This window comes from Budorcas taxicolor, chromosome X (genome assembly GCF_023091745.1).
Source record: "Budorcas taxicolor isolate Tak-1 chromosome X, Takin1.1, whole genome shotgun sequence".
Taxonomy (NCBI): Eukaryota; Metazoa; Chordata; class Mammalia; order Artiodactyla; family Bovidae; genus Budorcas; species Budorcas taxicolor.
The window spans coordinates 35650787-35678415 of NC_068935.1; the positions used below are offsets into that span (position 1 = coordinate 35650787).

General features: G+C 40.6%; 1 protein-coding gene across 1 annotated transcript in view; it reads right to left on the reverse strand.

Annotated features, from left to right (window-relative positions):
* Window positions 1-7357: 7357 nt before the first annotated feature.
* The window catches only part of GRIA3 (glutamate ionotropic receptor AMPA type subunit 3), a 301606-nt gene continuing 281334 nt past the window's right edge, over window positions 7358-27629 (reverse strand). Inside the window, exons 13-15 of the mRNA XM_052662894.1 lie at window positions 25186-25433; window positions 24506-24620; window positions 7358-7603 (exon numbers count right to left, since the gene is read on the reverse strand). Coding sequence (XP_052518854.1) covers window positions 7358-7603; window positions 24506-24620; window positions 25186-25433 — 609 coding nt within the window. The remainder of the gene's footprint in view (window positions 7604-24505; window positions 24621-25185; window positions 25434-27629) is intronic.

The following is a 27629-nucleotide window of genomic DNA, read 5'->3' on the forward strand; positions in this document are numbered from 1 at the left end:
ATTTACAAAATGTATTAAAACTTTGTACAATACCTCATGGCAGTGAGGCTCCGTAATTTATTCCCACACATGCAATTTACTCTTTTACAGCCATTAGTTTGCTTGGCAATGTTTCTGTTCACTGAAGTACAGCTTTAACAACAAAAAGAAAATTACTGGAAAAAAAATCTTCAGGTGACTACCGCCAAACTCCTGTAGCTTGAAGTTAGTAGCAGAAATTTGAAGCAATCAATGTTTTTTTTTTTTTTTTTTAACATGCACGTTTTTAAAAAATAACAAACCAATTTACCCGCCTCTTCATTCCCAGTGAAGTTTCCTCTCTGAAAAACTGATCTGAGTCAACAAACATCCACTTCTCTTTATCCAGTGCCTATGAGAAGTTTGTGTGTAGGTTGGTTGGTTGGTTTTATACAACCTCATATATTGGCACAGCATTAGCTTCCCGCGCTGGGACATCATAGCATTCAGAAGTTGAAAAAAAATCACAGTTTTGTGAAAACAAAAACACAACAGCTTTCTTGTTTTTTTTTTTTTTATTTTTTTTTCTGTTTGTTTTGTTCAATACCATTGAAAATTTGACAGGTGAGTCATTCATTTCTGACACAGTTTTTGGAATGAAAGTTTATATTACACTTTTCCGGAAATGTTTCATTGGAAACTAGACTTGTACCTTTCTTTTCTGAAGACAAGAGCAAATGTGCAGCAAGCCAACTAAAGCATCTAAGGGTCACACTTGGGGAGATGAATTTGAGCTCCCAGTTTTTACAGCCTGGAAACTTCCCAATGCATGTCGCTGATGAGAGCAGACTACTGAACTACAGAAAGCGTACGTCGTTATATAGGAGGTAATTAGTGAGTGGAGACTATTTCCTCTGACTGTTCTGATGATGCCAACGGCAGGTACGCAGTTAGTTACTTGATAGCCCGTGTAGCAGTGGTGCAATCTTCGGAGTCAGTAGAGAGACTGCTCCAAGCAAGGACCTGGGAGTGACACTGAGGCCCTTGATTTAGCAGTAGGTTGGAAATGCATCTTAGTCTTGGCAAACTAGGAAAGGACACATGCAGTCTGACAGAGAGCCACAGGCAATCACAGGCAACAGCTGGTAAGACAGACCTAGCAAGAGTGAAAGTCAGATGAGAACTGTGGTCTGAACCCACTGGCCCGCCTTGCAACGCGGTCCTGTCTCCATGGTGTACATTTGAAAGGCATACTTAGCAGAGAAAGCGGAGCTAAACACAGTGTTGTTTCTGAGAAAGATATTCTAAACACATTTGGGAGTGTAGGCCGCATTTCCCTCACCTCAATGCTAAATACTCAGCTATCTTGACTTAAGATGCACACGGAAGCAAGAAAAACACATCTGTGAGCTGAAATTCCGGGCTTCTCGGAAAGCCCCGGGATCCGTTTGTAGGAAAGCACCGAGAGGTATGCCTAAGAGTGCCCATCCCTTGCTAAACACAAGTCAGTTTCAGAAAGTTCTGTTCATCCCTTCACTGAGTGGGAAATTGGCAGCGCATTTTCACAAAACCGTTTCAAAACACAGAAGTCACCGTTGAGTCCCTTTTCCAAAGTGTTTGAATTTTCTGAAGTGTTGCATTTACATTCTAAAGATATACACATTTCAGCAATGTTGAAAGGAAATAGGATGCACAGAACATCATCACCAACAGGAAATACCAAAAACATCTTGTCAGCAGATCCTAGAAGAAATGCCAGTCTCCTCCCAGACAGGGAGGTCAGATTTTTTTTTTTCTTTAAATCAGGAGGAATTAATTATTTTAGTGAGATGGGCCTGTTTGCAGAATTGGAATTTGAAATTTGTCTGTGTGTATGTGTGTTAAAGAACATGGTGTTTGTATACTGTGCAGTGGTATCAAAGAATGGCTTTTGTTGAATTGACACTTTGTAAAATAACATTTGTTTTCGCATACTGGAATCTTGCATGTCCATTTTTTTTGTTGGTTTTATTTTAATTTTTTTCAAGCAAAGCGAAAAGATTTCAATGATGGTTTGCATTGTCGCGAGTCTCAGAGTATTCCATAAGGCACTGAAGGAAAAAAAAATCAGTTTTTCCTATTGAAAGGTCATTGCACCATCAGCAATATTCGTGTCATGCCCGACACCAAGGAGAGTGGAATCTGGCTCAGGATCCTTGAAGCAGCCACGTTTTCGGTGATTCCTCTCATCACTTGCCTCCAGTGGGAAGGGATCTGAAAAGTAAAGGGGTTAATGTCAATTTGAATGGGCTTTCTGTTGGCAATCTAAGTGTGTTATAGCTCAGTCTATCTTGGTCCAAAACCACAGCTGTTTTTTCAAACTGGCATCTCTGAGGCTGCACCTTATTTGACTGCCTTTAGGCAACAGGTTTGAGGTTTGTTTCAATTCTTTCCCTGGAAGCAAGTGCTTTGCCATAGGTTAAAATTAGTTTTTTTTTGTTTGTTTGTTTTTACTATGCATTGTACTAAGGAATACATGGGCATTGGATGAAGTCTAACTCAAAACGTTCATCACTTAGGATGTGGGTATACTAGAAGGCCTTAGTGGCATTTCAATATAGGACAATGACAGTGTCAGCACAATGACATTGCAGAGTGAATTCTGATTGCAGAAACTGTGACAGGGGACTGTTTGCCTAGGACAGACTTTGAGTGGTCTTCTATGGCTGGCTCAATTGAAATCCATTTGATCATGAGAAGAAAATTTGCTGCTCATTGCCAGAAAGGTGACAGCTTCTTTCTCTTGATATCTACAACCTTAGTTACTGAAGTCAGAAAATAGCACATGGACTTTGAAGAGAGAGCACGTTCCAGGAAGAAGGCAGAATCCTAGCGATATCCACAAAGGAGCTTGCCTTCATGGGGTCTTTGCCCTAATATTATGGGGCTGATGGAGATGCTGTTGCTGTCCTCTTTTTTGGAGGCATTAACTAGTGCAGGGACTTCATTTGCCCCCAACCCGGGAAACTTAAGGCCACATTCCTGCCTCCTCTTCAAGTTCATAACCATCTTCTCTATCCTTTCTGTCTATACTAATGGGGTCCTTCTTTTTCTCCTGAGGTAACTCTGAATTTTATCCCAAAAGAATGACATGATCACCATCTACCACTGGCCCTAGAATAAAATTATCTGTAAGAAGAAAGTCAAAGATGCACCTGAAGGCCAAAATACCCAAAGAAGCAGAATAAGACTAACATGAAAGCAGGTAAACCACTTCCTTGGAATCCCTATGGTCCAGAATCATATCTATCTCAGATATTTGGAGAAAGTTTATATCTATGGCATAAAGGTCAATGTCCCTTCTGACCTTCCTATTGGCCATGGGATGTCACTTCCCAGGTGCATAACTTTGGGAAAATCACCTAATCTCTCAGTGCCTCTGTCTCTGGTTTTTAAATGGAGGTAGATGAAATATTGGGTTGGCCAAAAAGGTCTTTCGGGTTTTTCTGTATGATGTTAATGGAAAAACCTGAATGAACTTTTTGGCCAACCCAATATTATCATGGAAGGAAAAGTCCTCTGGGGACAAAGAACATCACCACTTAACATAAGATGAGCTCTCTAAGGCAGGGACACTTCCCCAGCAAGAATGTCTATAGCTGCAGAAGGAAAACAGATTCCTTCAAAATGGGCAGTGTGAACAAAGTTGTTATTCTCTAGGAAGACTAAATAGAACTGTATTAGAGGAAAAAAGAAATCTTTTTCCTCATCCCCAGGCATTTTGAGCTCTTGAAAATGAGAAGGATTTCAAATATATTGAAGAAACCAAAGAAGCCAGAAGTAATTCTGAGCAGAAATGAAGAAATCGGAAAGAATTTCTTAAAATAGTGAGCAGAGTCACCCGTAGGGTGCAGTGAGTCTGGAATGCTTGATGGCTGTTCACCTGCCCAGGCATGCTTCAGGCCCCTCTTCCAGTGGGTGATCAGTAACCCAGACAGACAGTATGTCGTCAAGAGGTCATCTGCTCTCGAATCAGGGCTAGGTCTGAGGCATAGGTTCCCACAATGAGTCCAATAACCCCGACTCTACTCTCAGCCAGAGCAAATGAGAGATGAGTCCCTCCTCTTTCAAGGATGCCTTTTTACTAACCAGATTTCACCTGGATCATATTCTTGCAGTTGATTTGCTCTTGAGTCATTCTTCCTGAAGAATGACTGGTACCATAAACTCCTAAGGCTGGCTCTGATAATCAGCAATATAAGTAAAATCTCAGGGTGCTTCTCCATCTCTGTGACCCTGAATAGACCCTGACAGATCTAGGCCAGCCAACTCCAAGAACTGGAAACCATAATAACTAGGTAAGAAATTAGAAGTCACTGTGAGATATTCCAGAACTTCTTGGGAAATAAAAGATGAATGAATGACGACTAACATCCCCCTGATGTTACATCACCAAACTGGCTGAGGACAGCTGAGAGGTTTCTATTTCCTGCTCAGCCTGCTTTGTGTCTTGACTGACACATGTCAGGTTTTTTCCCTGGCATCCTCTGGGGCTTTTCCTTCTTGTCTAGGGACTTCACACAGACTTGGAGGACACATTTGTTTGCAGAGTCTCTCCCCAGGTTTTCTTTTCATCCTAGGGATGACTGCCACAGTGTCAGCCAACTGGGCTATAACTGCATTGGCAACGATGTTTATTCAAATGTGATTTTTGCCTCAGTTATCCTGAATCTTGCTTCACAATATGGGTCAGCCAAGATGACTAAAGGAAAGCCACTGCATCAGAAGTTGTGGGAAGTTCATTTCTTGTGCTCTCCCCACCCCTGGGTTCAGTGTTCTGGGCCTCCACTGGAAGACTGCAGCACCCTGCCCGAAGGTTTGCTGATCCCACTTTCTCTCTCTTTTTCTCATTCACTACCCGCCTTCCTTCCTTAAGTGATAGACTCTGAGACAACTTTCTCTAGAACCTTACTACTCCCTGGACCAGCAGCATCAATATGACCTGTGAGCTTGTGAGCAGTGTAGAACCTCAGGCCCCATCCCTGACCTGCTGTACACTGTCAGTCGGTAAGCACTGCTCTGGGACTTAAACAAGAGACTCAGATAGAATGGCTGATAATAAAGAGGATCTGGAGGCTGTGTGACCCTAAGCCCTGTTCCAGAAAGCTTCCTTTTGCAGAAGTAGGAATGATTGAACATATACCCTTGTGTCAAGTACATCAGAAGGAGGGCCAGTGGAGGCTAGGTGAAGTCCCTCAAGACACTTTTGTAATGAAGTAAGACGTAGACTTAGGATCTGCTCTTCATGTGACAGGATCCCATTGGGGTTTCAAGATTTCTGGAGACCACCAGGCCATGAGTGGAGGGTGGTCACATGGTTTAGTGAAGGATACAGTTATAAGAGGACGAAGAGGTGGGTTCTAGTCTGAGAACTGCCACTACCCAGTTGTCTTGCCTTTAGCAAGTCATTTGATATGGCCGGTGCTTAGTTTCCTAAAAGGGAAAATATTGGCTTGACCAAAAAGTTTGTTCAGGTTTTATGGAAAAACTCCGAACGTTGGCCAAGCCAGTGTTTTCTGCCCCATTACCACAACAGCAGCAACAGAGTGAGAGCACGTGGAAAACTGATATGCAGATTTCAGGTGTATTCTTTTCTTTGGATGCCAGTATCTTTGAATTTGGGATAATTCACCTAGGTTGAAATCACTTGGGTACTATCCTATGAGAAAGCAAACAACGTCCCCCCAGTTCTAACGGGCCTATATAACCTACTCAAGAGTAAAATATTTTAAGCACACTGGAACATTAAATGCTTGCATGCAAACAATGCTAATTACAGATGAATCCATCTTTGATCCATTCAGCAATGCAATGGGAGCACTTTGTTAGTGGGTTAGTCATATACTGAATATGTTATGACAGGAGGTCTGCAGCAGGAAAGAACAACCAGCAGCTTCATCAAACAAGAGAATGCCATCTGTGGTGAGGACAAGTGATTTATTTGGAGGAAATATTTAAAACTTGGCTGAATTGAGATCCACACCATAAAATATGTGGAGGTCAAAAGCACAAATGCATTTAGAAACTGAAGCTCATAGACATTAACTCACGAAGAAAAAAAAAATCTCCCACCTACAATAAGCTATGAAGTTGCTAATTGTTCATTTCCACTTTTGATAGGTATATTACTGATGACGGATGCACTTGAAGGTAACTAAACTTATATTCTCATGGAGATGTTATCCTAACTCAAGCTTGCCTTTGAACATGTCTGAGTTATTGGTGAGTTTTGGCTGTAGCTGCCAGAGTCAAGGTGGCATCAATCAGGCTCATTTAAGTATGAATTTGGGAACAGCCAGCAGCAGGGGTCCTAGACTGTCCTCTGGGAGGCACTTACCTGAATGAACATCAGTTCCAAGAAAGGGACAACAAAGGAACTCACAGATTAAAGCAATTGTCTTAGGTTTACACTTAAGTGAATCAACACACCCCTATAGAAGCACTGCCTTTCTCAAGGGGGCAGCTTCCCATTTCCGCTTTCATTTTCACATCAGTTCCAGAGAGCTGCTTTCTCTATAGCTGCACTGTCCAACGTGGCAGTCACCAGCCACATGTTACTATTGAACACTTGATATGTGGGTAATGTGAGAGTTGAGACGTGCCATAAGTATCTATGTGAAACACACCTGATTTCTAAGACTTAGTATGAAAAAAGAATGTAAAATACCTCTTTCATTTTTTACATTGGTAACAAGTTGAAATGCTACTATTTCAGATATACTGAGTTAAAAAATATATCATTAAATTAATTTTGCTTGTGTTACTTAAAAAACTTTTTTTTACTTAATAAAATTTATTTTTTAGAAGAGCTTTAGGTTCACAGTAAAATTAAGTGGAAAGTATAGAGAGTTCCCATAGTCTCTGTTTCCACTTGTTGTCTTCCATTATCAACATTAAAGTGGTACATTTGTCACAATTAATGAACTTATATTGACACATCATTATGCCCCAGGGTCCATAGTTTACATTAAGGGTTAACCCTCGATGTTCTATAGGTTTTGACAAATGCAAAATACCATATGTCTACCTTTACTTGTGTTACTTTTGAAAATAGCTACCAGAGCACTTAAATTACACATCTGGTTCACAAATGTGGCTTGCAAATATTCCCATTGAACAGTGCTGCTCTAGAGAACTTTTTTCCTCTTAGGTTGTGGACCACAATTTAATTACAAGTATGCTATTAGAAAAGCTCTACTGTCTGACAAGAAAGCACAACTGTTGTTTTCAAAGAATTAAATGGTTGCAAAGAATAGACAATTCTTAAACAATAAACCAGACCAGAAAAAAAAGAGAAAAATAAAAGAGATTAACGTACAATAACGTAAGCTGATTAGTGTACTAGACCTTAACCGTACCCCTAGATCTTAACACTCTCTGTTCCATACACGTTGTAGCCTTCTCTGTATGTAGCGTAATTTTGAGTGTTGGTGGCAGGAGCAGGCTTAAAGTTTTGGGTGTTCTTTGTGAGTTTCATGCGTTTGGACTCTGCCCGCGATTTGTAACAGAATTCTATCAAAGCCACCATCATGGCCAGCCCCAGACCTCCGACAAGTATATAGAAAACGCCTGCCACATTGCTCAGGCTCAGAGCGCTGGTCTTGTCCTAAGAGAAATGAACAAGGCGATTAGTTCTTGGGGAAAACAAAGACAATGGAACATTATAATACATTGCAACAGTATACAATAGTTCTAAGTCGTAAAATAACTAGACATTGATGTAAATGTTATGACTCAACTCTGGCAACTGGTGGATATTTCACAATGGCTAGTAAGACAGCAGACTGTGCTTCTGTTGACAGTTGTGATCCTCACCTAAATATTCTTTTATTTTGACTCCTTAAATCCTTTAGTACCTCAAGATGGTGTCAACAACTAAATAAGGCAACATTCGGCCATGGGAGCAGAAGTGTAAACACAAGCACAATTTAGTCCTCTGCCAGCTTGCATAAACACCATTTGCCAGAGTTGAGCAGTGACATAATCTCTATTGATGTAACACTCTTTTCATTTGGGAACTTGAAGCACTCTTTCCCCTCTCTGCCCCGCAACACCCCTTTCTCCCTTGTTCTCCCTGTGTCAACAACTAGTTTTTAAGATAGCAGGTGAGTATGTTAGCGGTTCCTGATATTCATATTGGGGGGAGTTACTTCACAAGGGTTTGCTTAAAAAGGATTAGCTCTCTCCTTTCACCCAGTGGTTGAGAAAGAAATTGCTCCCTGTGGGGGCTGGTTGCTAAGGTCTCACCCTCAGGGGAGCAAATCTTTGTGCTGTGGAGACAAGGGCACAGCACAATGAATTGACTCTGTTCCCGCTTCCTGGGAGTTTAAGGAAACCCTCAGGAGGACCCACTGGGTCCTGAATTGGCTCCATACAAATCAGAAAACTTTTCCAGGAGGCTGATGATTGAAAAAAAAATCCAGCTCATTTTTAGCTTTTACTCCAGGGAATGTAGAGAATAATTAGGAAAAAAAACAAAACAAAACAAAAAACAAAAAAAAAAACCCTACACTTATCTGATCTCTATTTAAAATGGAAGGAGGGGGGTGGGGGAAAATCAAGGAAGCCGGTCAGTGACTTTCAGGTCAAACTGTGCAAATCTGACTAAGCTATCTGCCTGTATGAAAAAGCAGAAACTGAACTGCTGAACAATGGAAAGAGAAAAGTTGGTGCCTTGAGCCCTACCTTGAGGTAGGACACAGCAAGGGCCAGGAGCCTTTCTTTGACAAAAATAAAATAAAATAGCATTTTGTAGTCTTTTTAGAGGGAATGTAACCATTTTGCTGCTGAATACAATAGAATGGAATACCCACATTGTTAAGCCAGTGAATTGAGTATCTTATTCAAACGATAGCACAGTGAGCAGATGATGGCTATGGCTGACACTCAATACTCTGTAGCTCAGCTGGTCCTAGTATCATGTAAAGAATTAAATATAAAGACAATTTGGCCATGTTCTGATTCCATTTTCCTAAGAGCCAGTCCTGTACTTGTTTACTTCAACAAAAAGGCCAGTTGGAATTGAATCACATTGTCGGGAAGGGGGGTATGGACATGCCTCATCTCTATAACAACCTTGCAAAGAGTCACTCTTCTAGGATGAATGACAGCTAGACAAGTGATAAGAATCTCCGTCACTTATGAAATGATGGATCGCCTTCTTAAGGAGGCTGGTGAAACTATCTGCAGGGATGTTCCACAGTCCATTAGGAAATGGATCAATTTCTGGTAACTTGTCCTCTCCCATTAGATTTGTATATGTATGTGATTTTTGATGGGGGAAAAGTGTCCTTTGCATGACCCACGTAAGCTGTAGCAACAAAGTTTCAAGTTCCTCCAATTTAAGTTTCATAAAATTCCCTGTTGTGGGATGTAGAAAACCAGGAGCAAAATGGTTCACTGCACAAGGAAAATGAGTGGCATTTCATGAAATGAATTAACTGATACCACAATATTAGTTCGAAAAAAGGAAAGGCAAAACTTGAAACTCAAAAAGAATTTTCTTAGGGGGGCAGGAAGGAGGCGGGGAAGAGTGTTTCATGCTTATCAATGTGATGTTATCCTGAGAATGTATACCCTTAAGGAGCATGCGACTGAATTTTAGAAGTATTACGTACAGAGATTCAAATAACACCTTTGGAAGAGAGAAGTGTGACAGACTTAATGAAATTTGAAATCCAAATAGATGCTGAACTCAATACGACAGCAGCTGAGAGGAGGCTAATCATTGTGCTTACAGAAGCCAGTCTTTGTTACATAATTCTTTGACTGTTTTCAAGTGGGCTCAACATAATATAGTCATAACCAAAGGCATTAGCAACTACGAAGTCTCTGAAACTGTAAGAGGTTAAGAAAAAGTACTGTCACAACTGGATCTTTTTTTTTTTTGGTTGTTGTTGTTTTTCTCTTCGAACTTTCGAAATGTGAAATACAGTAAAACCCCCTTATAACACAGCTCATTCTTTGGGAATGTGGTGGGCCAGATTGAGTTCCCTAATTACAATAGCTTGCCGGGAGTCCATGAGTGATGTCACGTGGCAGGCCTCTAAGGCTGGTGTTTGCCTTAAACTTTCAGCGCTGGTGTTATAAAGGGGTCCCACTGTGTCAGGGAGTGTGTGTTGGGAAGGAAAGCCGTTTTAGGGTAGAAAATAAACAGTGGTTCAAAATGTGATTGCTAATCAGTACAAAAAGACCTTCAGCGACTGACCTTACTCCCGGAGTCCTTGGCTCCACACTCCCCCTTATCGTACCACCATTTGTTTTTCAGCTTGTCTAAGATGCCTTGTTCACTGAGTTTCAATACTGCAAGGTTTACAGGCGTTCTTCACGTGGGAAATAACATAAATAACATTATATTATGTTATTTTATGTTATTCAAGCTTCAAACTACTTTAAAACTATAGAAAGCGATAAAGCAGGGGGCCCTGGCCACAGAGTAATTTTAGACACTGCAGGCAACCTGAGCATTACCTTATAAAAATTAACACTACAGCAACGCTATATTTACCAGGGCCTGCCCATATCGCTTTGAGTAATCGGCACACACTGTTAAATAATGAGGATAGAAAAAAGGCACTCCTCAGATAGGCGGTGTGGGGTGAGGAGGGTTTCCCCTCAGTGACAATCGTCGGCGGCAGCTTGCAGTAGCTTTGTGATGGAGGTGTGTTAGGTTTGATCTAACCGGGTGTCTTGTTGTACTTCCAGACAGAAAGCAAGTTTTATGGTGGAGTGGGGAAGGGAACGGGGCCAGAAGGGGAGGCACTTCCACATGTGGAGACAAAAGGATGAATTCCAGCAGAATAGAAGATAGATTCTCTGTGAAGAGCACGCCTTCTGATTAATTGTCCTTTATTACACAAATCTGCTGTCCAGCTGAAAATGATCTTCCAACAAACTGTACTACATACATGTCTCCCCAGACTAAATTCTTACACCATACTGGTCTTAATATTAACAGTATAATGTGGACCTCTGAGTTCTGTATAAGAATACTTTCAACAGTGTGAGATTTGGTCTACGGATTGTTTTTAAGTTACTGATCAGCTGTCTCTCTGATATGGTTGTACGTCTAGGGCCAACTCAGGTCATCAGAAGGTGAACTAGATTGTTTTAAAATGGATTATTAATATGGCATGACCTGAAATGGCAAACTGACTCTGCCTCCATGGCAGTGCTGTAGAGGAAGTTTAGATAAGCTGTTGTAGTCAAATGAAGCTTCAGAGCCACTTCACAAATGCGGGAAACCCTATTGGTCCTAGGGTAATGATTTTCTCTCTTGGAAATTTCTTAAGCTGTAAAATGGGAATAATGACTTCTACAGTTTTCTTTCTAGACCTAATGAATCTTAAAGGATCTCTAATAACTTTAGATTTAAAATGCATTATAGAGAGGGGGTGGCATATTTGTATTATGAGGCTATTGAACTACTGTGTGTTCAGGCTCATGTGAACAATATTGCCAGTACTAGTACCTGTTTTTCTGAATGTCACCAATTTTCAAGGAGGAAAACAGGTATATTTGTGTAACTATGAACATTCCATAGAATTTCTGAGTTTATTTTGGGTAACTTGGACCCACCAACATATCCCAATCATTGACAAGACTTCTGTTGTCACAGAGATCTGTTCTCTATCAGACCATCCCCAAAGCCTGTTTCCTTTCTTTTCCTCTTTACTGTTGAGAGCAGACCATCTTGAGATATTCTGAGAAACAGATCATCATGTAAAAATAATAGGCAATTTCAGAGTACTTAGGATTTGTAAAACTATAAACCTTTCGTGTCAGGGAGGTGACACTTTCTTGGTTAGTGCTGAACTTGGCAGCCAGAATATCTGTATTTTGTATGTCACCAGGAAATTGAGGTCCTTTTATACTTGAAACAAGTTCCTTCAATCAATACTCAGAAGCTTAGGCTTCTCAAGTGCTGGCCAGAGTTGCTTGGAATGCAAAGAAACAAAAGTTATTTAAATAAAAATGTGAGCCTCTTTAGGATATTGATAGCTGTGACAGTCATCTTCGACTTTTTTTTCCTTAAAGGACAGACAGGCCATCTATGGCCATGAGATCAGTGTTGGAATTGCCTTCTACCCTAGTCTCCACTGTCTAGCCTCCTTGTCTCTCCTTTCTCCTATAATCTTTTCCTCTATCACCACCACCTTTCCTTAAGTGCTATGCCTTAAACTACATATTGGCACCCAGGCTCAGGATTATGACAGTTGGCTCAGATTGCAGGGGAGATGTTTTTCAATAACAGATAGGTCACTGATTCCATCAGGACCACAGGAAAAAGTATAAAGCATTTTTTCTTCCTTTTCATGCTTCCTCTTTTCTTACTGCAAAGGGCCCAGTGTCTTCATGCTGCTCTCTGACTAAGCCCTTACCGGGCCCTGACCTCCCTCAAGCTACTGTGTTCTTCAAATGACTTCAATTTCTTTAGTTATGGCTGTTCTTACTAGATCTCAGGAACACAGCAGTCTGATTAAAGGCACTCACACTAAGGTCCAAATAGAGATGTCTCCCTAGAGATCCTAGGTTTAAAAAAAAATTATCAACACTTAAGTAAGCTAGGGTTGATAAAAGTGGGGCATGTTAGTTTAGAGCAGCGGTTCTCAAACTGGTCCAGAGACCCCTGGAGGATCCCTGAAATCTTTTCATCAGAGGGTCGGTGAGGTCAAAACTATTTTGGTAGTAATACTAAGATGTTCTTTGCCTTTCTCACTCTTATTCTCTCATGATGTACAGTAGAGTTTCCTGGAGGTAACATGACACTTGATATCACAACACATTGAATGAAGAAGTAGCTATGAGAATCCTATTCTGTTATATTAAGCCAGATATTAAAGATACTTGCAAAAACAGGACAATGCCACTCCTCACTGATTTTTTAAAAAGCAAGCTATTTATGTGAATATACATTGGGTTTATTATTTTTAAATGAGTTATTAATACATTATTTAAAAATCATTCCATTTTAATTTCTGATATGGTAAGCATTAATAGACATATACATATGAACAAAATCTTTGGGGGTTACTATAACTTTGAATTGTGTAAAGGGGTCCTGGGACAAACAAGTACTGGTTTTAAAGGAGGGAAGGCTTTTCCTCTGCTGGCCCTATTCTGGGCTGCCACCCTCCACTCTTGTCAAAATCCAGGCTGAGCATTTAGCATCCAGGTCAGCAATCTAGCATCCTGCTTTTCTGACAAGTGGCCTACCCCTGCCTTAGGCCATTGAGTGGCTCCCTCAGAATGGTTGGTAACCGCTCTCTACTGCCATAGTCTGTACAGTTACAGTGGAGGTTGCCTTAGAGCAATGGTTCTCTATTAGGGGTAGTTTTGCCCTTCAGGAGACACTGGGCAATGTTGAGTCATCTTTCATTGTCACAACTGGGGAGGGGGGCAATACAGGCATCTAGTAGGTAGAGGCCAGTGATGCTGTTAAACACCCCACTATGTGCAGGACCGCCCCCACCACAAGGCCCCAGATGTCAATAGTGCTGCGGCTGGGAAACCCTGCCTTAGACAATCCAAACCTCATCTGATGCCCCAGGACTTTAGGGAAATCTGACAAACTATATATCCTTAGAAGTTTAGTCTTTGATTGGAAAAAAAAAAAAATCACAGGGTTTATGAAATCTGGCAGGGAACCAATGTGCGTTTGGGAACTTCTAAATAAAAATGAAGGAGAAAAACAAACATTTTAAGCAGCAGCACAGCCAAGCAGCATAAAAGCTGTAATCAGAAATCATAGATAATACCACTTAACAAGGTTAGGATAGCTGCCAAGAAAAGAAAGTACTTTAAAGGCCAAATCTCCTACAATTGTATGTTGCTGCAGGGTGGAACAAATTCTCAAGATGGCAGAGAAAAACTGCTTCTATCCACATAATTTTCTCTGTTACTGTACCTTACTGGATGTATTGCCAAACTCAATTCAAATCAACCAAATGTATTGACATTCCCCTTCCAAAACACACACACACACACACACACACACACACACACACACACACACACACAGACACATACAATTTGGTATTTTAAAGAAAGTAGAATTAGGTGGGCAATTGGTCACTTTAAAAGTCACTTTCCTCTTGATGCCATTTTTGCTCCTCACCCTAATATTTTCTCTCCCCCTCTTCATCTTCTATCTTGCCTTATTATTTGTGCCCAGGCCTTGTGTTTCCCCCTAGACTATGTTGCTCAAGTGGAAAGACCATGGCTTATATATTTGTATTCCCCACTTAGAATAGTTCTCTCAAGAAATACTTGAATAGAAAGCTCTTTTAGCATTTTGTTTTCCAGCCTAGCACTTAACACATAATAAAATTATTATTATTGGTCAAGTTTAATAATCACTTTAAGAAGGTAGATTCATGGCTTCTCTAAGTACAGCCATCGAGACACAGAAAGGGTCAGTAATCTGCTCTAGCCTGCACTGTACCTTCACCAATGGAACACACAAAAGGGGGTGGCAAGCCCGCATTGTTTTTGTTCTTAGACTTTGGATGTTCATAATGATTTTTTTCTTTAGGACCATCAGATTCCAAATAACTCTCAGCCTAGCAAGGGTAGATACAGCAGCTGGGGCCTTTCATTGCTGTGGTGTGGTGGTATGTCTCCAGGGGAATGTTTCAGAGCTATGACTGCAGGCCCTTAACGGGTACCTAAGAGAATTAGAAGTCAGAAATATTTATTGTCCTTGCTTCAATAGAGAATGGAAAGAATTAAACAAAGTAGGTCAGATTCCTATCATGGAAATTAGTTAGTCATTCTCCCCTCTGAAGGGCTTGCTGTGAATATTTCCTGAGTGGAGTCCTCTTAAGGCAAAAATAAAACAGAACGAAACAAAAACACAGGTTGTAGAGCTTGGGAGAGAACAGGAGTGCTTTGTAATTTCAGGGGGTCTGGGACCCCCCACCTCTGCCACAAATATTTTCCTCACTGGTACCTGACATTCCATCAAGGGAATTTCACATCTTTAAGACGGAGGAAACTTCCTTGTTAAAATACAAAGCTTCGTGAGAAATGGGAAAGGAAGTGGAGTGTAACTGTTTATAAACTCCAACTCTTTGTTCTGTTTTGTTTAAATAATGGTCTGGGGTGTTGGGTGGAGGAAAGGCTGTAAATTCCTCCTATGGAAAGGCTGTAAATTGCACCTATAGCATAAAAATGTATGTGGATTATGGACCAGATGGAGGGGATAACAGCAAATGTCACCTAGATAGTCAGTTAATAGTATGTGAAGGGAGCACTGACCTGAGACAGAATGATGGTTCCTGAGTGTGGGGAGCAGTCATGCAGTAGCATCAGTTTTTTTTTTTTTTTTTGAAATTGGGGTAGTAATGTAATTCATAATGGCTTGAAAATGAGTTCTATTTTTGAAGAAAACATTACTGGCTGATACAAATTTCTGCTTATCTCTGCCATCCCCACCTGGCAACAATCAACAACAAAGCTCTGTGCTCATTAATCCAGGGCATCCAGCCCCGGGTGGCAGTTGTCTAGGTTCCCAGCTCATTTCTGGGAGCTATGAGCCAGCCATTGCGAAGTTCAATGTCATCTTAGTGCTGGCCAGTGTTACATATGCAGACAGTTTTAGGATAAGAGGAACAATTTTTTCTTCTGTGAAAGTAGAAACTGCTTATTTTTTTTAAGTAAAAATTTTGATTTCAAAGGAACTGTCCAATTTATTTTTTAATTTTGATTTCAGGAAATACCTAAACTACATAGATTTGAGCCATGTTGGATTCTTTTTTTATAAAGAAAGAAATGTGGAGAGAGTGATGTGAGGGTGCTGTTTTCCCATAGTGCAAAGAAGAAAAAATGGCCTCGTGAGTTAGTGACCAAGTTGATTCCTCCATATGGTGTTCCTAGAGGGGTTGAGAGACAAGGTCTGTACTATGGATATGGTTCTAGGCCTGAAAGATATAGGAATCCGAGGGTGTTGTAAGATTTATCTATTTGAGTGACTGTGCGATATATTCTAGTTTAAGTGGCTTCTTTTCTCCTTTCTGAGCAGGGACACCTAAAGAGCAAATGTCTGTTTAATTAATTATACCAAGAGATCTTCAATGGTGCCCTTAGGAAGGACAGATATATGTGTAAATACATAGGTCATGGAGCGAAAGACAAGGAGATTACGGAGAAGTAAAAGAAATACATGAGCAAGGATGGTGTATTTGCAGTGTTAATTACAAACTTGCTCTAAGAACACAATGTCTGAATGATGATAACAGAAACTTATCACAGCCTAAGCTGGAAGCCCTCCCCTCATGCTATGATTTATCCAAAGCTCACTCCAAGTTACTGCATTTGCTTCTTGGTACCTAGTGACTTTTTGGAACAACTTCTAAAAATTATCTTTGGTCCGGTGGAGGGAGAAAAGCCATCTATCACTGGCTTTTCTACTGAAGATATTTCATGTTTTCATGGTGACAGTTCACCTTTTCAAATTGCTCGCTTGTTTCCCTAGCCTTTTCTGGAGAACTCCTAGTATCATTCAGGAAATCACAGGCAGGAAGGCAGTTACAGAAATCTCTGCCCAGGCAGGACTTGATCTATGAAGTTGAAGTCAATTGATGACCAACCAAGAGAAGATTCATCATTGGATGAATGGATATAGTCTAGAGTCCTTGCTATTCTTTTCCATAGGTTACCTGGGGATAGTGTAGTGAAGGGATTTACCTCTCCATCTAGTAGCTGTTGGAGGCTATGCCCTAGGCTACATTAATATTCTGGAGCCCCTTTAAAGAAGCTTGATTTATTTCTTTTCACAGGGGTTTCTGGATGCAGGATTCTAGGAAAATGAAGATTTAAGTTATTTTAATCTTTCTACCCTTGGAGAAAGCCTGAACTTTCTCCACAACCTGAGAGCAGGCACATATGACTGCTGGCAATACTGGACCCTGGCCACCCAAGTGACCCTCATTCCACAGGGGCAGCTACAATGATTTGCAGAGTTATACAGTGCTTAGCTGCTAGACTCTCACTCTGAGACAGTATTTATATCATGTAGTTCACAAATGTAGCTTAAACCTATTTAACTCCTTGCTAATGAGATCATAATTTAATGTAAGTGCAAAGAGCAAATTCAATAATGCATGCCTATAACATTAGGAGGTGAAAGCTGTGAGCCATTTTACTAAGGGCCCAACAATACTAGTGATTGAAACCTATCGATGGGCTTCTGTGCTAGAGAAGCAGCCCCCAAAGTCACTTAGAGATATTTGGATAAAGCCAGGTCATTTCCAAATGATAACCTCTCAAATGCAAAGTGATAGACCTCTTGATTACAAGTTGTGAATTTCACTAATGGATTCTTGCCAAACTGGGCCTTGGTCCATCTCTCCCTCTAGAACTAGAAACCTGAACAATTTATTGGTTGTGGACTATCTGACATAACCCAATTTGTCTGGGAAGACTTCTTACTCAGTTTGTCCCTGACAGGGAGAAGGGCATGAAGGAAAGATGCTAAGCTTCTGGAGAAGCTAGTTTTCTTTAAAATGTGGCCACAGATAATTTCCCAGGTACGTAATTGATATGAGTCCCTTGAAAACCCTGTTTTGAGATCCATTAACATTCAAACTATCACGTTTGGTTGTGTTTCACTACATACAAGTGTCTTTTCTTTAGTTCATCCCCATGATACTGAGAAAGAGAGGCATCGACTGAGAAGACAGACAGAAGCAGGTCTTTACCAGAAACTCAACAAGTGTTTCTGAAGAAAGACATCTAGTTCATTTTCCTGATTCTAGGCAAAATATTCATTGAGAGTTTAATCCAATGGGTGCCAGCATTCTACTTTTCTCCCAGTAGCCCTCCACTGACCATGACCCATAGAAAAATAATCAGTCTTAGCTTCCATGCCAATAGATTGCAACAAATAGGGTCTACCTATCAGATCTGAAAGCTAACTTCTGGTTGCCATTCCAGGGTACACGCCACTCTTTTCAGCTTTCATCCACTTCTCTGCATTTCCAGTAGCAATGCTAGACAGCACATGCTAGCAGAGTCAGTTTCTCCCTCTCATTTTTTAAAAAAAAATGTAATGGATGCTATTGTCTTAGATCTATATTTTGAGAAATATTTGCTTCAAAGCCAGATGAAATTGAGCTTTATGGTGAACCTAGCACTTGGACCACCCTTTGCCACCTCTGACCAATAGGGATTTGCCTCATGTGCCAAGGGCCAAATGTTTTACCGCTCTCTAGAAAGTCAAAAGAGAATAGATTTCAATTGTTCTCTGTAAAAGAAATCTGCCCCCACCCTGTTCCACCAACCTCAGTTCCCACCCTCATCGAATGTTTTAATCATTTCATATCTTTTGTGTTTCTTTTCCAATCATTTCAAATCTTTCGAATTTCTTTTCCATGGCTGTCCTACCTTTCAGAGAGTGTAGTCCTATATTCTTCTCTTCAAATGAAAGGAGACCAAATGATTTGCTCTTAGTGGGGCAGAAAGAGCATAGCCATATACCGTTTAACTCTGCCACTGCAGCGGTGTCTTTCTTCTTGGCAACTGTATAGCAGCATTCTTACCTTCAGGCTTTTCATTCCTGCTGCTCTTTCTGTAGCTCTGGTGTTGGACATTTGGTCATTGTTGGTCAATAAGAAACACATTCATGTTATCAGGATAACACCAAAGGCAAATAACCACATCCTAATCATAGAAACTGTGTTAAGGCCACGTAGTCAATTTCAAAAAAAAAATTCATTAAAATGGGTTAATTTTAAAAAATACTTTCTTTCTGGATTACGATTTTTTTTTTTTCCGGTGGTAGAACTTATTCTTTAACACCATCTGGTAAAATCAATGGTTTTGGTAGTCACTGGATTGGTTCAGTTCTTAAGGCAAAAAGGTCCCTTGTTTGCAGCAGCCACTTGAAAGAAAGTGAGGGTTTGCTCTTGGGAAGAAGACCTGAGTAAGTTCAAGGAGCAAACTTAGTCACTATCAGGAAAGAAAACTGTCAGTTTCTTCATACTTCCAGGCGGCAGCACCAGCATAGAGACATGCAAACCAACGAAGAGTGTAATGTACTCACCCTACTCCTTGATCCCAAACCAGTCTTGGTGACTCACAGGAACTTCTTCTAAGACTCAGGAAGTGCCATCGATCTGTAATGATTCTTGACTACACACATAACAGTGTCAATAGAGAGTCACTGGGGTCCGGCTTAACCCTGGATATCCAAAATGTCTCCCTTTAGGGATGGCTCCTGCCAATAAAACGTCCATCTTATTGCAGGTAAAAGGCAGAGGCAGATTCACATCCATGACCCAAGGCCCAAGAATGTCAAACAATTCTGGGTGTGGAAGAGAAGTGGTTAAGAGACGGTGGCATAGGAGAGGAGAATTGTAGACAAACATGGAAGAAGAAATACACACAAAGCTGAGGATCTCATTTATGCATATAGGAAACACAGTATCACCTCATTTATCTATGTACCACTAAAGAGAAGCCGAGGGCATTTGGAAATCTACTGTCCTAAAGTATAACTTTTTACTATCTCTGAATAGAGACTTGCTAAGCAAATACATGGTTACGAAACAAAAAAAAGATTGTGATAGGAGGAATATCTTTGAATTTCTTAAGAGAACAAACTCTTTTTAAGTACTTTAAGAGCACCCATGTGAAAGGAGATATAACTAATTTTAATTGCAAGTCATTTTTGGAATTTATTAAAACAAGTTCCCTAAGTTCTTTACTAGCATCCCATTGGTTAGTTTATTCTGCTGCTGCTGCTACTGCTGCTGCTGCTGCTGCTAAGTCGCTTCAGTCGTGTGCCAACTCTGTGAGACCCGTAATGGCAGCTCACCAGGCTCCGCAGTCCCTGGGATTCTCCAGGCAAGAACACTGGAGTGGGTTGCCATTTTCTTCTCCAATGCATGAAAGTGAAAAGTTAAAGTGAAGTTGCTCAGTCGTGTCCGACTCTTAGCGACCCCATGGACTGCAGCCCACCAGGCTCCTCTGTCCATGGGATTTTCCAGGCAAGAGTACTGGAGTGGGGTGCCATTGCCTTCTCCGTAGTTTATTCTAGTCCTGATATATTTGTGAAGAAAATAAACTGCATTTCTCTGTCAATACTCTATAAATCATAATGATCAGGTTAGAAAGATGCCCTGGAGAGGAAATGGCAATCTGCTCCAATATTTTTGCCTGGAAAATTCCATGGACAGAGGAGCCTGGTGGGCTACAGTTCATGGGGTCACATAATGCTTAGTTGCACAGTTGTATCCAACTCTTTGTGACTTAATGGAAGTTTAAGTTCATATCTCATCCTCATCCTTACTTGCCTATATGCCTTACAAGTTAAGGCAACTCTCACTGCAGTCAACTGGTTTAGAATGGTTTCTTTTAAACATTCTGTTCCAGTGTTCCCCAAAGCACACAAAATATGCTGATTTTTGTCTTGGAAAATATAGACACTGGAAGTTGATTTAAATCCCTGGATAATGGATTGTTTCATTGACCAGACCCCATCTAGTAAAATAAGGTTATGTGGGGAAGCTAGGCTGGGTGCCCTTCACCCAAGATTAAGGGAATGAAACAGCGTGGGTGCGGGCATCAGAAGAATTTGAAAGTTTGCAGGGACAAGCAGCTGAGGAGGGAGGTTGATGTGGTAATTCAGCAGCTAAAATCCCCATTCTGCTGTGATTTATAGCAATAGACTTTCACTGGCTGTGTCACAAACCCCTGGTGATGGGGGTTTATCGCTGAAACAACCCACTGGCTCCTAATTACTGCATTTGCACACACAATGTAATAAAGCGCTAACACAAAAGGGTGATTTGCAGGTTAAAAATTCCCAAATCACAGCTCTAATTTCCATGATCCTTGCCTGTACATCTATAGTTCATCAAGGAAGGATTGAGTCTGATTTGTTTCCAGCCTATTAGCCCAGGTTTAGGAAACTGGCAAACCCAAGCAGTATTTTAGTTCTAACCTGTAGATCTGGTGCAGAGGCTAACTGGTGACTGACCTTATTTTAATTTCTTGTATTTAGAGAATTTTAAAAAATCTATTTCATCAGCCTAACTGTATGCACATTTAAAACAGCCTGATCACTGCTTCTTTCTTCCATAAAATAGTAACTTTTAAAGAATAGGCTTAGAATGTGTTATGTCTCATATCAGAGGGGAAAAGTCAAGAATTTAACATAATTGCCCATTTATCATTATTTAAAGGTTGTGGGAGAGAGATAAATAATATCTGGTTTTTTCCCCTCTCCTGGTTTCAGAGATAATAGTTGTGAAAGTGTTTTTGAAAAAGTAAAAGCACTTATAAACGTCAGGCTTTGTGATTATTGTCATTTTTAGTAATCAGTACTGAGGGTTGGGATGGCTTAAATATGCTATTTGCCTTGTAACCAAGGTAGTTGAGAATGAACTTGATTTTTATGGAAATAGATCATATGTAATCAGATTTGCATTGCTCATTGGATGGGTTGATGTGATAAATTGCTGTCTGCAATATTATCACAAGAGGTGACCCTGAAAGTCAGCAGAGATTTGTGACAGCATTAGCTGTGTGACCTTCTCAAAGTCACCACCATCTCTGGGTCTCACTTTCTCTATGAAATGATGGTGTATTTGTCAATTGTCATGTTAACTGGGGATGGAATACAATAAAGAAATGTAATTCTCAAGCCATTTTACTAATACAGTTAAAACTCACTGATTTGAATAGAGGAGAAGGATTGTCTGAAGGAGAAAGTCCTGAATTACAAAATAGGTTTGAAGAATGACAGTTTCATTTCTTAAAGTCTATTTTGTAATTCAAACTCTCTATAAAACATTGCTTTAGTGAAGGTTCTCATGAGAACTACCTTAGCAGATAAATTTGTAATGAATATGATTATATCTCAAAAAATGCTTCCAACATTTGAAAAAGGTTTGTTCTCGTAAGGAAAAATTCAACTGACAATTGAGTCTAAACTCTTCATTTGCTTAACAAACCTCTCTTGGCCTCATCCCTGATAAAGTTAGACTGTAGATTGGTCCCTGTAGACTGGTATCTGTCCAATTTATCACAAATTATAAATTAGAGGGCTCCAAATTAATGAGGTTTCACTGCCTTTTCTACCTTCTTTTCCATTGATTTGTTTTTGGCATCACCACTAAATAGTGGTAGCACTGATTCAAGTTCATCTCTTGCCCCTTCTCTTGCTCACTCTCAGAAAACAGCAGGTAGCAAGAAGAAAGAAGTTAAAGGCAAGCTCCTTGGTCATCCAGAAATGGAATAAGCAATCATTGGATACGCAGCACTGATCACACTATTATCCATAGTTGAGAAAGGGTCGACTTATTTCAAAAACTTGTCTGGAGGAGTGAGCAAAGGAAGTGATTTGAAAGATGAGTGGCAGGTAGCACTATGGTCAAAGAAGTTGGCAACATTTAGCATCTACTGAAATATTTTTCTATTTGCATGCCAAAAATCAGATAATCTGGAAATTGTGGGGCTTGCAACAAAGTTACTTGATAATTTTGCAGCAGTATCAGCTGAGGCAATATCTGGGTGAAAAGTAAAAATTCAGCCAGATGCGTGCAGATCTTTTTGTTTATGTAACATCAAACATCTGGTTATTTGAAAACTTCTGGGCACTTGGCATCATATGGATGTTTTAGAGTCATCTTGATAACAGTCCATGGCGCCTTTTTAACCATGCTGAGTATGAAGGATGAATTCGTGACAGCCATGTATCCAATCGAGCTCAATTTTCACTCTGCAACTCACTTGAACGGTATAATTAGGTTCTCCGTGGCCTGATAATAATATAAGAAAAAAGACCAGGAAGAAAGTGCTAAGTACTCTAGGCATCAGGTGAGCCATTGCCAAACTCGAATGAGCCAAGTCAATGGCATTAGTTCACACTGGTAGGAAAGGAAGTTAGCGCTTTTTGATACATAGTAAAACCTTGATTAATTGGAATCCATAAGGGACGAATGGAATTTTCAATAAGAATACTCATTTTGTTTCATTCTTGGCTAATAATACTTTTTTTTCCCCCTCAAAGTGCTTGTATCCACTTTCTCGCCTCAGGCAAGCAGCGTCTAATGTTTGAGGGTCAATCCAGATGGAGAGAAGATATAGGAGACAGAGCTGAGCGTGACCCAACCATAGGTCATCTCTTGGCAAGTGATTAAAAAAAAATCAATTCCTTGCAGTCTTCTCTTTTGGTACTATTGTTGCTTTCTCATCAATGTGGAACTGTGAGGGGGGACAATTCAGTGAGCTGGTGTACTGGTTAGGTGAGTTCTGGTTAATCAAGGTTTTACCTTGCCCATGCTTGGTAAGATTATTTCCTGTAGAAAGTTGTTTTTAAATTTATTTCTTGGAAAGTGCTCTGTGTTTCCAAACCCTGTATTATACTGCAGACTGGCAAACTAACTTTTCCGTCAGCATCCTGAGGAGTGGAGAGAGAAAGAGAGGAGCAGAGGTGTAACCATTGTCTCTGAAGGAGAAATGTTTTGGCTCCCCTGTCTGTTGGTCTGTGACTGGGAAACACTATTCTTCACCTTAAGATGCCCATGGTATCTTGGTTGTACAAGAGTCGATCTTACACGCTTCAATATCATTCTCATGCCCTTTAGGCCACGGAGGATTCTGTTTTCAGGTCCTCTCCTGTACTTACCCAACACGTCTTCCATCATTGTATTGTGGCTTCTGAGCTTGCCCCTATTTCTTGTTGCTTGGTTGAAGGCTATTCATTTGTTCTAGCCCGAAGAACATTAAGGAGCCAAAGGAATGCCAAGTAAGATGGATTTTCTCACAACGGCAGCCTGGATAACAATTAGACCTACCTGAACCAAGAACACGGCTAAGGAGAAGCCAAATCAGGGATTTATACACAAAGAGTATCAGTCAGGCGACGCGCTTGTTTAAATATACCGAATATCTTGGGAAAGTCTATATATGTGGTGGCCTATTGAAGAAAGACCCCATTTAACTTGAAACCGAACTTGTTCTTTGGCTTTCAAGTTGAGTGGGGCCAGCTTAAATAGGCTATCACATATTGGGAACATCTCATCACTCATGCACATGATTGAAGAAGCCACCTCTAATCAGGCAACCAACCACTGAGCAACCATCACGCCTGAGGGGGAAAAAAAGGGCTGTTACCTGACTTTTCAGTAGATAGATCTGATTTCTCACAGCACTCATCTGAGGTGGGTGGGGACAGTCTTAAGGAAAGCCTCAGGCTTGTGAAAGCCTAGGGTGTTGAGACCTGCACACTGGCCTCCTTAAGGCAGGCGGTCTGGCCTGTGAGGGGAGGGGCAGGGTGTGGACGGGGAGCCTCTGTCTGGGAGTTTAAGAAGGGACCCAAGTTAGATCAAAAGTGCGGGCGGTGCCCTGAAGTCTTTCTAGTTCCCAAAGCTGCCAGGCAGGGGAATAACCTGGTCATTCCACTTTCTGTGTGAGTCTTGTGCTCTTTCCTCAATAAGAAGCTAACAGTCTTGCCGATTACTCGTCACTAAGGGTACCCGGTTGTGGTGACATTGAGGCTGACCTTGGAGTCACCGCCCCCGCTGCCGCACTCTCCTTTGTCGTACCACCATTTGTTTTTCAATTTGTCCAAGAGGCCTTGCTCATTCAGTTTTAATACTGCCAGGTTAACAGCATTTCTTGAAACGATAAAACAATAACTTGTAAGAAAATGCACAAATGCTTAGGAAATCGTTAACGTATAAAAAGGAGCACAAGAGGACAAATTGGCTAAATTTCACAGAACGTGGAGCTATAAAAATGTCTGTACAGCAAATACAGGGTTAAATATTGGAAGGTGGCATATGGAGGATAACATTTGCTCAAAAACTGAAGTGTGCGGGATGGGGAAATTGTCTTTGAGAAAAAAAGTAACAAGAACACCACATCCATGCAATTAACATTCGTCACATATGGCACCATAACTTGGCTTTTACCATTTAAATTGAAAAAGCCGTTGAACTGTAAAATTAAAACAGCAACAAACAGTCAGAGAGGACCACACAGAGAGAGAACATTAAAAAAAATGGATGCATTAAATAGATGAAACCATAATTTACCGTCTTATTTAACTCCATGGAATATTGTAGGTTTTAAACTTTTAAAAGTTACCTCAAAATCCACAAGAAAGAAAACGACAACAAAATGCATCAGGGTAGGTGGAATACTATAACAACACGGATATTGTTATATTATTCCACCCACCTTAATGCTGAGCCTTTAGGGGTTGCCACACCATAGCCTTTGGAATCCAGATTTCCACCAACTTTCATCGTATCACACGGTTTTCTCTGCTCAATGTACTCATTCATGGTTGACTCCAGCAGGAAGGCGAACTTTCCCTTGGACTTCCGCACTCGGGCCACCCCGTCTGCTGTTGTTTTGGTAAACACAGATGGCTCTGCTGATTTCATGTAAGACCACATTTTTTCATAGACAGCAATTTTGGATCTCTGCAACAGAGATAAGAATTCTTAGAACTACCAGATCTTAAAACTGGAAGAGGCCTCAGTGCAGTGGTTTTCCAAAATGTTTTGATGGCCATCTACAGAAAGAAAAGCAGGTTATGCTGCAACCCAGTAAGTACATTCATACATATATAAACATGGTTCCAACAGGTTTTTCCAAAATCACACTCATCTCTGCTATGTGTGCTGCTCTCTGCTAGTTTCTATTCTGTTTGAATTCACTTAGAAAAATGTTGGTCAGGACCCACTAAATTGATTTTATGGCTCCAATAATGGCTTGCAATCTACTTGGAAAAACACTCTCTTAGTCCCATCTTCGTCTCAATTCAGAAATCACCCTACAGTATACTGCTAGGTAATTACCCTTTACCTGCCTGAAAAAAAGAGGCCATTGGAAGGGAGTGTACAATCATTTTTGTTAGCCTACTCCAGCATGGGGCATTAATTATTGTAAGAAAGTACTTCCTTATTCTGAGCTGCAATTTGTTTCTCTAAGACTCCCACCCTTGACTACTATCCTCTAGAGCTATGCAAAGCAATTCTGTTCCTTCTTCTACATGATGGTCCTTCAGATATTGCAAGGTTGTTATTATGGCCCCTCTTCATCAGTTAAACTCACTGATATCTAATATTGTTCCCAGAACCCTCACAATTTTGATCTTTCTCCCATTGGATTCTAGCTAGTGATGTTTCCCTTGAGGTGGAGTGTCTAGAAATCAAATATATATGACAGGGACAGAATGAAGAGAAAAACTGCTTCCTGTCATTGAAGCATTATTTTCTATCAACACCGTTTGAGCTTTAAAAAAAATTATTTAGTCTTTCATCCATCCTTTCAACAAACACTCATTGGGCACCTGCTGTATACAAAGCACTCTACTGGGGGTGTGAAGAATTTGAGAATCCCTCCCTCAACTCAGGTTGAGGTCAACCCCTTCCCTAAACCGTTAGTTCTTTCTACCATGCCATGTTTCCCTCATCTTTAGCTTTTTGAAGTTAATTCCATTAAATTTCATCTTAATTCAGGTGGTCCTTAGAACATGGACTAATTACTTACAGCTCTACATTAAGCATTCTGGAGAATATAAAGGAAGCATGGTCTCAGTGACCCCATGACTTACAATTAAGTTGGGAGCTAGATCCTGAGACATGAAAACACTTAGAGAAACATTCAAAAGAATCTTTGACCAGAAGTGAGATAACATGGTAGAAACTATAAACACATGCCATGTTTTCAAGTGTGCTTTTATGGGGTTTTCTGGCCCCTACCTCAGCTTTCTGGATTGCTTATTTGGCCAGTTGCATTGTATCTTTCCTGAGGCTTGCTTGGATCTGCTCAAAGAATTCCAAAATTATTTGAACTCCCAGAACTATCACCATGGAATAAAGCATTGTGTTTATGGCAATCAGATCTTCACTGAGGCCCTCACTGAGTCACTGAAACTATTCATTGAGATGAAATATGCTTGCTTTGCATAGAGAATAGGAAAAATACTCAATGTGGCTGACGTGGGATGAACAAAAGGGAGAATGGTAGGAAAAGAGCTTAGAAGGATAATCGGAAGTCAGATCTTGTAGGGCCCTGTGGGTCATGGTAAAAAGTTTGGATTTGTTCTACATGTGATAGGATACTATTGGAGGATTCTGAGGAGGGATGTGATAAGATCAGATTTAAAATTTTAAAGCAGTACTCTAGCTGCTGTATGGAAACTAGACTATGAGGCAGACCAGAATGGAAGCAAGGAGATCAATTAGGAGGATTTTCTAATGATCCAGTGGAGCGATAGTTGTGACTTGGACAAGGCCGGGAACAATGGAGGTAGGCATGTTTGGGGAAGACAGCAAACAAGACTTGCTGAGGAACATCTTCCCCTGACAGGCCTAGAGACACTTTCAGATTAAATATTTCCAAACTGCACTTAGTCTTCCTTGTACAGCCTGGCTCTGCTAAATTCATCAGCAAACTTCTTAACATCCAAGCAGAAGGTTTGGTTTTTATTCCTTCTTCAGCCTCTCATTATGCCACGTTTATTCTAACACAGAAACACCTATAGGATCTGTCCTTCTGTCTCCTTCTCCTTCTCATTAGCTTTGCCCTGGGTCAGGCTTTCCTCAGTTTTTGGTCTAGACTACATGGCCTCCTAACTGGTCTCCCAAGTCTCATCTTCTCTTCCATTTATC